This window comes from Caloenas nicobarica, chromosome 4 (genome assembly GCF_036013445.1).
Source record: "Caloenas nicobarica isolate bCalNic1 chromosome 4, bCalNic1.hap1, whole genome shotgun sequence".
Taxonomy (NCBI): domain Eukaryota; kingdom Metazoa; phylum Chordata; class Aves; order Columbiformes; family Columbidae; genus Caloenas; species Caloenas nicobarica.
Window position 1 is genome coordinate 73,370,233 of NC_088248.1, and position 10,875 is coordinate 73,381,107.

Consider the following 10,875-nt stretch of genomic DNA (forward strand, 5'->3'; position numbering starts at 1 on the left):
GCTTCCTCGCTCATGGCTGGCTGTTATCAGCCATCCTTTGTACCTCTGCCCTTGCCCTCCTGGGCTGAAGTCCCTGCACAGGCTCCAGGAACACACGCTGTGCTGCACCCCAGCTCCGCGCAGCCACCTGTCCTGAGCTGACCTCACCCTTCGAAAAACACCATTTATTAAACTAAAAAGTAAGGGAAGGGATGCACAGCCCTTCCCTACAAAGACGAGCTGGGGTTCTTTGCACAGCCCCGCACAAGTCCCTGCTCTCTCCCGTGCCTCAGTTTCCCCATCAGTGGGGCGGGGCTGTTATGACATCCCAGCCTCACAGGCTGCAGTGGCTTTGCACAGCTGAGTTACAGACTGATTTTGTTTGGAAGGGACTTTCGGAGATTTCTGACCCAAACCATGCTTTAAGCAGTTTCAATCTCAACTTTAAATCCGATTTCATAGTTAAATCAGGTGGCTCAGTGTTTTACCAGTTGAATTTGCAGTTTCTCTGGGGTTATACTGGAGACAACAAGCCCTTTCTATGCCCCATACTTGATCACCCTCATGGATAAAACTATCATCTCCTAATATTTAACCAGATTTCTCCCCAGCCCGTGCCTGCTGCCACTTGCCCCGATGCTCGGCACCACCAGCAGCATCTCAGCTCCATCTTCCCCACGTATTCCCAATTCCCAATCTGGGTGTGGGGCGGCTGGCTGTGCCGCGGCGAGGGGAACATTAGCGGCGTGCAACGGGGAGAAGTTTTCCATGAGCACAAGCGCAAAGTGTGGCCGGGTTGCAAGCAGCAGTGGCGAGTTGCTCAGCTGCTTTGTTGTCTCTGCGTGGGGTCAAGTGGCCAATGGCTGTGCCAAGGGGCTGCACAATTAACCCCAGTGCCCGAGGTGAGAACAGTTGTGGGGGTTCACGGGACTGGGGTGAGGGGGGGCCTCTCCCAGCAACGCTGGCGGCTGCTCGGTGGGATTTGCATGAATCCAGGGTAATTAGCTCAGCCTTTCCCACACTGAGTTAAATCCTGTCCTTAGTTTAACCCCTTTGGACAGAATCAGCCTGCTCTGAAAACATAGTTATTTCCTTTTATTTATTTTTTAATTCTATTTTTAATGCTCCAGCTTTTGCAAATAACCCGTAGGGGACATGACGTGATTCTGCAGCGACTCCTGCGCCGTCAGGGCTTTTGCTCAGGCCGGGAAGTGTCTCCGGGGCAGGGTGGGAAGGACGCGGGGAAAGCGGGACCAGGAGTCTCCAGCCACCTCGGGATGAATCCCAGGCAGGTTTTCCACCCCGTGCAAAATCCTGTGCACCCTCCTCCAGCCCCGGCTGCTCCTGCTCCCCGTGGCTTTTTTTTGGGAGGGGGTGGTTTCCTCCCTGAGGAGCTCTGCCCATCCACATGGGAAGTCTCGGGGGGAGTCAGCCTGGGATGTGGGCATGTCCCCAGTCGGGGGATGCTCAGGGGTCCCAGCGTTGACTGCGGTGCCTCCCCAGCACCCATGGAGTACATCAGCACGCGGGGAGGTGTGGGGGCTGTCGACTTCGAGGGAGCCCTCTTCTCCGGCTACACGCCCGATGGGGGCCTCTTCATGCCCCAGCACTACCCCTCGCTGGACCGGGACACGCTGCGGAGATGGAGCCGCCTCTCCTACCGGGAGCTGGTGAAGGAGCTCTGCTCCCTCTTCATCACAGCTGAGCTGATCCCGCGGAACACGCTCAACGGTGAGCCCCAACCACACGGGGAGCTGCTCGCAGCAATGCGCACGAGGATTTTGGGGTGTTCAGATACACCTGTCTGCCTTCGCCCCTTCACAGCCCCCAGAGAATGGAGTGCTGCACCGTTGCCTGCTCCTTTCTCTATCCTCTTCTTCTCTGTCACCTTGCTGGGGCTTGTTATCTTCTGGAAAAGGTGTCCCCTGCGCAATAGGGATGGCTGATGCTGTGGTCCTGCTCACTGCTGAGGGACTCTGCTGCTCCGATGGGCTCCAGACCTGTCCTGACACCACAGCTCTCTGCTGCCCCACACTCTCACTGAGATCAAACTTTTAATGTTTTTAACATTTAGCAGCTATCACTTCCACCAGAGGGCACCTGCAACCTCTGTCTAAACAGCATGCTATAACAAAATTCCAGTTTCCTGTATTTTATATTTTAACACAGTCTGCTCTGGTTGTGTCAGATGTCCCCTGGGGTCTCTTGCCATAGAGCTATTGAAGATAATAAATCTGAGAAGTTTTACTCCTAATAACTAAGAATAACTTGTTGGATATCTGTCATCTCTCCAGCAACTGAGTCTTTGGTTGTGCAGAAAGCTTCCCAGGAACATGAAGAGCACAGATGCAGGAATCATAGAATAGTTTGGGTTGGAAGGGACCTTCGAAGATCATCTAGTCCAACTCCCCTGCCATGAGCAGGGACATGTTCAGCTAGAACATGTTGCTCAGAAAAAAAATACTTCTCTACCTAACAGCCTCTTTAACCATTTTCCCTCTAGACCTGATCGACAGGGCCTTCAGCAGGTTCAGGCACAAGGACGTTGTCCATCTGTCCAGGCTGAAGGACGGGCTGAATGTGTTGGAGCTCTGGCATGGGGTTACTTACGCATTTAAGGATCTGTCCTTGTCCTGTACGGGGCAGTTTTTACAGTACTTCTTGGAGAAAAAGCAGAAGCATGTCACTATTCTGGTGGGTGAGTATGCCTCTTTGTGGGCGGTAGAACTTCTGGGCAGGTCTTTACCTTGAGAGCCATTATTCCACTGCCCTCCCCATGCCACAGGGTGGTATTGCCTCGTGGGTAGCTGGTGAGTGGTCTCTGGGAAATGTGAGGGTGGCAGATCTAGCCAAAAACATCTCATGGAGCATCTCTGCAGTGATACGGGTTTGACTGATGCATCAGTTTTTTGCTTTTCTTGGCTCTCCCTCACTTCGAAACAGGGACTTCAGGGGACACAGGGAGCTCGGCCATCGAGAGCGTGAGAGGGCAGAAGAACATGGACATCTTCGTTCTGCTGCCCAAGGGCCTCTGCACTCAGATACAGGAACTTCAGATGACCACTGTCATTGAAGACAACGTCCACGTCTTTGCTGGTAGGGATTGCTGTTGCACTGTCTACTTTATGGCCCTGCTGTGACAAAACTGTGACCCTAAAAAGTCTCAGGAGGCTGCTGCTTTAGCAGCTGCAGCCAGCTGGGTCGTTGCTATCATGGCCACCGTGCCCAGATATCTAGCTAACAGGAACCTATATTAGATGTCCCCACTTGGATGAAAAGTGGTTCAAGGCTTCCTTTTCTCCTGACCACAGATCAGAGCTGCCTCCATGCAGGTGCTTGGTGTTTAGTTGCACTGAATTCAGCACCACTTCTTGGCACTAAAAGGATGGAGAGTCACACCTTGCCTCTGTCCCCTCACCTTCATGGGTGGTCCATCCCCTGCCATCTCACCAGCCTCATGGTGGGGATCACCATGGGGTGCTCGAACTGTCCCGTGGACTCCTCTGCTCAAACAGGTCTCACCTTGGCCTATCCCGGCAAATATATACTTGGCATAAGCAAGATCCCAGAGTGCAACATCTGCAGAAACCACCCAGCATCCACGTGGTGCTACTCAACCCCTGGCTCCTACAACCCCTGAGGCAGACGGGCAGCTCAGGACACCCCAGAAAACCCTACGGCTTGAAACTGGCGCTATTTCTGAGCAGAAATACTTTGTGCCTGATGCGCTGATGTTGGCAGATCTAATCTTTCCTTTCTCCTTTTGCCAGCTCATGGGAACAGTGATGAAATCGATGAGCCGATCAAGGAACTGTTCGCTGATGTTGATTTTGCCAGAAAATACAATCTGATGAGCCTGAATTCAGTCAATTGGTCTAGGATTATGGTCCAGATCGCTCACCACTTCTACGCTTACTTTCAGTGTGCTCCGTCCCTCGATACCACCCCTTTGCCAGTGGTGGAAATTGTTGTGCCAACAGGAGGAGGAGGAAATATCACAGGTGAAGGGAAAAAAGATAGGTTAGATAGGGAAGACAGCGCTGTGACCTATGGACTGAAAGCACTTTGCAGATGCTGGGTATTGTTATTTATTAAAACACCCACTGTCTGGTAGGATTTCTTCAGAACCACTTATATTTTATTACTCATACATGGTTATTACTCATTTAGCTGTCATTGATGCAAGGTGCAGAAAATCTCAAACCACCTTCTGATGATGACTGTAGCTATCTCGAGGATGGTCACTTTAGAAGAGGACAGAATGTGTTTGATCCAGAAAAGAGGGAAAATACTGTGGCTCTGATTTCCTAAGTGAGACATTAACGGAGGTGTGGAGTCCTGCCTGGTCCTACTCTGGTTTGCATGGTAGTGCGCAGCCAAGAGAACCACTTTTAATTGCATAGTCTGGCCTTCTAAATGTGAGTCCTTGATTGCCTCCATCCCAAAACAGGCGTACAACAGTTTCATGAAAGCAATAAAGGATTCCATGCACTCAACTGCATTCACTGTATTTCCAGACTGCCCATCTCAGGCAGCATTAATAAGCTGCAAGAGCCCAAAAGCTTCATCTCCTGTGTTTTAACAGCAGCTGCCTGACCTCCCCTGCCCATCCATCTGCAAATGTGGAGATGCCTAAAGGTCAGCATTCGATGGCAGGTGGAGCATCGCATCCCTGGTGCTCTATCAAAACATTAAAGGCAGATATCTCAGCATCTGTTGGGGACTGCCATTTGTGTCTGCTTCTGAGCTATATGCTCAATCAACTTGTACAGTGACTTCTTTACTAAATCTCCTTTGAATGTTTCTTCATCAAGCACACACATATTTTTTCACTTTTTTTCTAGCTGGCTGTATTGCCCAGAAAATGGGTCTCCCAGTTTGGCTTGTTGCCGTTGTTAACAGCAATGACATAATTCACAGAACTGTTCAACATGGAGATCTCTCACTGTCAGAGAGCGTGAAGGCTACGTTAGCATCAGCCATGGATATTCAGGTGTGTAAAGGATTGATCAAAATGCAAAAATACCAAATATTATGTATTTTTGTAACTTTTTTTTCCTCATACTCTGTTTTACCTGGTTTATGAGAGCATAATTCTGCTGCTGGCAATGCCTTTCAGCAATGCATTAAAAGGTGTGACTCATATTCAGCATTTATGCTGCAGACTGCTGAGCTGAGATAGATCAAACACCTTCTTCCTCACTTTTCAGGGCTTGACTTAGTAATCTTCATTGTTAAATGCTGGGTTTCTGGGGTTTCATTATGTGCAAAGCTAGCAAGAGAGGGACATTTTTTCTGAAAATGTGAGACTTAGAAAATTATAAAGCCCATCATGTCTCAAGGGCTTTTTTGGTGCTTCTGAAAGGCTCCACCAGGAGCAGGAGAAGAGACCAGGAAGAAGGAAGGGAAGCCCAGAAGAAATGCCTCATCTATGGCCATCTGCAGTTTGCTCACAGCAAGACAAGTCTCAGCAGGCAGGCAGAGGCCTCAGAAATGAAAAGTCATGAAGGTGCAGAAACCAAACACCTGGAAGCAAATACCTCCCATTTCATACCTACCCTGTGATCCACAGGAATTGAATCTACTTCCAAACAAATGACCAAAATGTGAAACACTTGGGTTTGTATCACTGTGGCCTTAAGCTACCTGGATTTTCCAAAAGCTGTTCAAACACAGTGGGAGGACCTGGGAGCCTGGAGGAACTGCCGTGCTTTGCAGAAGTCCTTATGGCCCTATCACCAGGCTGCTGTGGTCTGTAGCTTGACTTTCCTCCTGCAATACAAATTTATGGGGCTCCTCAGAGCTCAAAGAGTAGTTGGGCTCTTGTGTCCCTTCAGTAGCACTGGTCTGCTGAGGCACCTAAGCTTGTGCCAGACTTGGTGGTCATGAGGAAAGGCAGCTGGGTGAGGTGATGTCCAGAGATTCTCAAGGAGCTGGATGGATGTATCCTTCTCCATGGCTGTGTGGGACATCATCATTCAGCTCACATCTGAAGCATCTATGCAAATATTTCCACAGCTCAACAGATCATTCACGCTGGAGGGGACTTCAGGAGGTCTCCAGTTGGGACCTGCTCAAAGCAAGGTCAGCCCAGATTCCTCAGGGCTTGTCCAGTCAGGTGTTGGAAATCTTTACGAATCGAGAGTGCACAACCTCTTCAGGTTGCCTCTACTGCAGTCAAGCCAAAGCAGAGAAAAATTTCCAGTTAGACACTAACTGAGGAGTTGAAGATGAAGCAGAAAGTCTAGTGTGAATGAGCCTTGCAATTCCAGGAGCAATTCCAGGACAACCACAGCAGACAGTGTCCTTGTGGTACCTGAAGTCAACCAGGAGCTGTTCTCTGGCCCTGAGGTCAGGAAGCACCATGTAACTCACGTCCATGTGCCAAAACTTTCCTTGGGAACAGTCTCCAGCATGATCTGCCCTTCAAGTTGGGCCCCAGTGTTCTTCTGGACAACTCTACTGGCACTGGGCAAAACCAACGGCAAGGCCAGTGCTCACACCAGTGTCCTGGCCCAGTTCAACTTACTGCTATCAATGTAGTAATCTATAGTGGAAATGATAAGGCTGGTACAAACGGATGGTGAAGGGGAAGGTCTGGATGTGGAAACAGTAGAAGGAAGGACAGGAGAAGGGGTGTCAGGAGGACAGTACTGGAGGCACCTCTGGTAGCAGGTCACCGAAGTCCAGACATGATGATATGTAGCTTCTCAGGACAGCCAGGTTGGGAAGCAGAGGACAGCCTAAACCAGGGGACAGCCTAAAGCAAAGGGCAAGCTACGCCCAGACTAGACTGAAGATTACAGGCTGGAGGCCCTTGGAAATGATGGTGGGAAGATGAAGAACAGGACTGGGGTCATAAGCCACCCAGATAAGGACACAAAAATCTGAGTAACTCCTGATGACTCTCTGAGGTGGGACAGGATGGAGAGACAAAAGGTCATGGACACTGTCAGCTGCTAAAGGGCACAAAGAGCTTATCCAAAACCAGCACTGGAACCCAGGAGATGTGATGAGGACTCAGTAGTCGGTGCCACTTCTCCTGTCTGTCCCTACAAGGCGTCTTGGCCAAACCACCTGGATGAACGTTTCTTGGCACTTGTGAGCGTGCAGGAATGAGGCAGCGAGCGGTGAAATTGGTTTGGGACCCTCCTGCATGGTCTTGCATGGAGTTGCAATGTTGCAACACCAATTGCTACATGGCTGTACGGGCCAGTCAGGCCCTATATGTACCTTATATGTTCATAAAGCTTATCGGTCAGCCCCGCAGGGAGCTGGGTGTCTCATTAAGTCACGCGGGAGCTGGGTGACTCACAGCAGCATCTGCAACACTGAGTAAACAGCTGGATATTTCTGGTTCTCAAATACATAGTGTGTTATTAGCCCGGGTTCCTCAAGGTGATTGTACAGATGTGGTCATGCCGTTGATTTATCAGTTGTCCCTTCATTAAGTTTTTTTTAATCTGATGGTCACTGCAGGCTGCTCTGACAGGTCAGAGGTCTGAAGGACATTGGGTTCCCAAAGGCTTGTCTTAGGATGTAGGTGTGCAAGGGGAAGACACAAAGCCCACCCCAGCCTCCATCGAAAAAAAAAAAAAAGGTGGCAATAGGACCTCAACCCTAATTAGACATCAGAGAATCCACACTGGTGCTATCCCTCTAAGATATACACTCGAATTTCTGCTACTTACCTGTTGCATTATTATCCCAGGAGCCTTACAACGTGGAGAGGATCTTCTGGCTGCTCTCAGGCTCTGACAGCCACCTGACGAAAATGTTGATGGAGCAATTCAGTGTGTTGAAAAGCCTGAAATTGCCAGAGGATTTGCACAGGAAGGTCAGTTCCTCACGCACGCGGCACCGTCTGTGTGTGTGGGTGGGTGTATGTAAGGAGATTTACCGTTACCAGTTGTTTTCAACTCATATTCCGAATAAAATATCATGGTGGAGACTTTCCAACCAAAAATTTTAGCATGAGGCCAGAGAAGCTATATATCAATATGTGTGCATAGAGACGTTAAAAGACCCTTTTAAATTATATTTTTTGAAAGAAAGCTCTTTCTTCTTTGCAAAAATATTTTTTAAAATGCCTACAATTATTTGAGTAGGATATGCAACCTCTTCCTTCCTTGGCCACTCCAGCTCTGGCATTGGCCGTGCACCAGGGCACCACGTGGTGGGTGCTGGCATGAATCTGATGGGGTGTTTTGGAGTGGGTGTACTGGGTTTGGTGCTGCAATTCAGCCTCCGTGTTGTGACAAATGGGAGCACAAACACAAAGGAGAGAGAAATACAAAAGAAAACTGAACATTTGAATTGTGAGGCTCTTTGGGCCAGATGCAAAGTCCTGCCTCTTCCCGCTCGATGTGTGATGTCCCCTACTGTGCATCCTTTGCCTGTCATGCACTCCTGCTTGCACAGGGGCAAAATAAATACTTAAAAATACACTATTCAAAGAAAGAAGATCTATTACACTGAGGTGGGTTCTACAAGCCCTCAGAAACTCCCTTGGAGCATGCAAATAGCAGCATGGAGCTGAGCAGCTGAGTTTCGGCTCCTCTCCACCCACGCTCCCAGCACCTGGGGATGGAAACCCCTTGCTTGTGCCCTGGTCCCGTGCTGGTTTCCATCAGTGCCTCATCCCCTGGCTGCATCACTAACCCCTTCTCCTTCAGTCCCCGGCGAGTCTCATCCCCCAGCCTCCCTATTTCGAACTGCTTTGCTGAGTGCCCATGGCACAAACCCTGCTGGGAACGCCTGGGGTGGTGATATCCTGAGCAAATCTCCCCATTTCCCCTGGGGCTGCAGCTCTCTGAGACCCTGCACTCGTGCTCGGCTTCCGACGAGGATATTGTGCGAGCCATGCAGCGCTGCTGGGAGGAAAATCGCTACCTGCTGTGTCCCCACTCTGCCGTGGCTGCTCACTACCACTACTCACAGCTGGACGGGTAAGGACAGACATGGTCAGGAGCATTGGGGAGTGGAGCATCACTTCTCCTTTTGCTCCTGCTGCATCTCCAGGTTGGGTTTTGCTTGCATCAAAAGTTTTTTTGCTTTTCTTTTCCTTTCCAGCACGCCCCGGTGTTGCTTAGCTCCAGCCTCTGCAGCCAAATTTCAGGACGCTGTGCTCCGAGCTGGGCTGGCTCCCCAGCTACCCCCCGAAATCACTGCCTTAATGGCGATGGAGACCAGGTCCACCCCCCTGGAGCGGGGACAGGACTGGGCACAGGTGCTCCGGGAGCGGATCAAAGCCACAGCACAGCGGTGGGAGGCACAGGGGGGTCAGTCAGCCCCCCCAGGACAAGGAGAGGTCACCGGGCAGGGGGTCAACCGCACCTGAGCTACCAGGGTATGGCTGGTCAGTGCCTCCCAGGGCTCATTTTCCATTCCCAGGAGAGCCCCGTGTTACACTGGAAGAGGAGCCTACCGTCTCCATGCAATGTATTACTAGCACGAACACGCTTTGCCATTGAATTATGTAGAATATTTCATAATGTTTCCAGTGAAGAGCTCTGCAATTGTATCCTCTTTTTCCTACATATCCGTAAAAACTGATTGAAACTCTGAATAAAGCCGCCTGTTTCATCATTACATGCTCTTACAGAAAGTTCTCCTAGCATTACCCATAGTTACCACCTTCCTGAGTGTTTTCCAGTGATTCTGGCTCTGTGCTGGGATTTTCAGCAGCACCTAACATGCTAAACAGGAAAATTATGCAGGGCTGGAGGGAATCCGCTTTCCCCATCGCTATAAATTAAGCAGTGCCAGGAGTCATTCCTGGGCATTCAAACTTGTTCAGTGATAGTGTTAAAAAGCAGAAGTTTTCCCTGGACATGTTTATTTTAAGGAGTTACTTTCCAGTGCTGTATTTCACAGCTTTTGGTCCTAGCCTGCTGCAGACTCTTCCACTGAAACAAATAGGAAATGGGAAATTCCCCTTCATCCCGAAACTTCAGGTCTTTCAATACCACGTTCTCACCATACACATATAAATATATAAATACCTCATGTGGGAGCTGCCTCCACAAGTCATGCATCTGGCAGGGATCTCTTGTGCCTAAAAAGAGGGGGGAAAATATAGGAATAATTACACCAGGGGGAAAAAATCCCCCTTTGCCATAAAAAAAAAATTTCCCCTTTGACATCAAAAGAAGTCCCATAATGAGAGGATTAATTTGAATGTTCAGTGGCATTTAGCAGGGTAAAGTAAATTCTGTGAAGTGCATCAGCATGGGATGTTGCAGAATGTGCGGGAAGAGTGGGAAGCTTTGCCTGGGCTGCGAGCCGCCTTGCTGGCACCTGGGCAGCCTTTTCCTCGGTTCCCCTCGCGCCGCCTCCTTCCATCCCACCGAAACTCTGCAGGAGAGGAGAGACCCATATCTCCTCCGAGACAGGGGCTGGGGCTGCCCCATCCCAGTTAACAGGGGTAAGGCAAGCAGCTTAGTCAAAAATAAAGCAAAAACCCCACAGTGCTTGGATGCTGAATATTTTTAATGCTGACAGCTCTACTAGTTGCATGGATGGAGCAGTTGAGAGGAAAATGGTGATGAGGTCTGGGGAAGGTCTATGCTTTGTGAGGCCATCATTCACCCCTTTTTACAAGCCAAACCAACCAGAAAATATGTTTTATTTAAGGAATAACACAGTCTTATCCTCAGGAATAACCTTGCCCCAAAGGATGGCTTTGTGCTGGGGGGGTGATGCAGCAAGTCACTGGTGGTGTCAATAAGAAACTCCCCAATCCCATTTGATCCCCATATTCCGCTGCTACTTTAGTTGATGCACACGTTGTACTCGTTGGACTCCACCACCTTTAATAACAAACTGCCTCCCCGAATCTTGCAGTTCTCAGCCAGGGACGGCTGCCCGGTTGTAATTTAGCTCTTAATCATAGCT

General features: G+C 49.6%; 1 protein-coding gene across 3 annotated transcripts; it reads left to right on the forward strand.

The window, feature by feature from the left end:
* The first annotated feature begins 798 nt into the window (after window positions 1–798).
* On the forward strand, window positions 799–9,570 carry THNSL2 (threonine synthase like 2). Of its 3 annotated transcripts, XM_065634712.1 has the most exons (9): window positions 799–881; window positions 1,483–1,710; window positions 2,483–2,677; window positions 2,923–3,075; window positions 3,750–3,980; window positions 4,824–4,972; window positions 7,691–7,816; window positions 8,788–8,927; window positions 9,052–9,408. In XM_065634712.1, the coding sequence occupies exons 1-9, from the start codon at window positions 839–841 to the stop codon at window positions 9,317–9,319; spliced, it is 1,533 nt and encodes a 510-aa protein (XP_065490784.1). In that variant the 5' UTR covers window positions 799–838; the 3' UTR covers window positions 9,320–9,408. The 3 variants fall into 3 exon arrangements, with proteins under 3 accessions (XP_065490784.1, XP_065490782.1, XP_065490783.1); XM_065634710.1 differs by lacking the exon at window positions 8,788–8,927 and having other exon boundaries at window positions 9,052–9,570; XM_065634711.1 differs by lacking the exons at window positions 799–881; window positions 8,788–8,927 and adding an exon at window positions 1,175–1,267 and having other exon boundaries at window positions 9,052–9,570.
* Window positions 9,571–10,875: the final 1,305 nt, after the last annotated feature.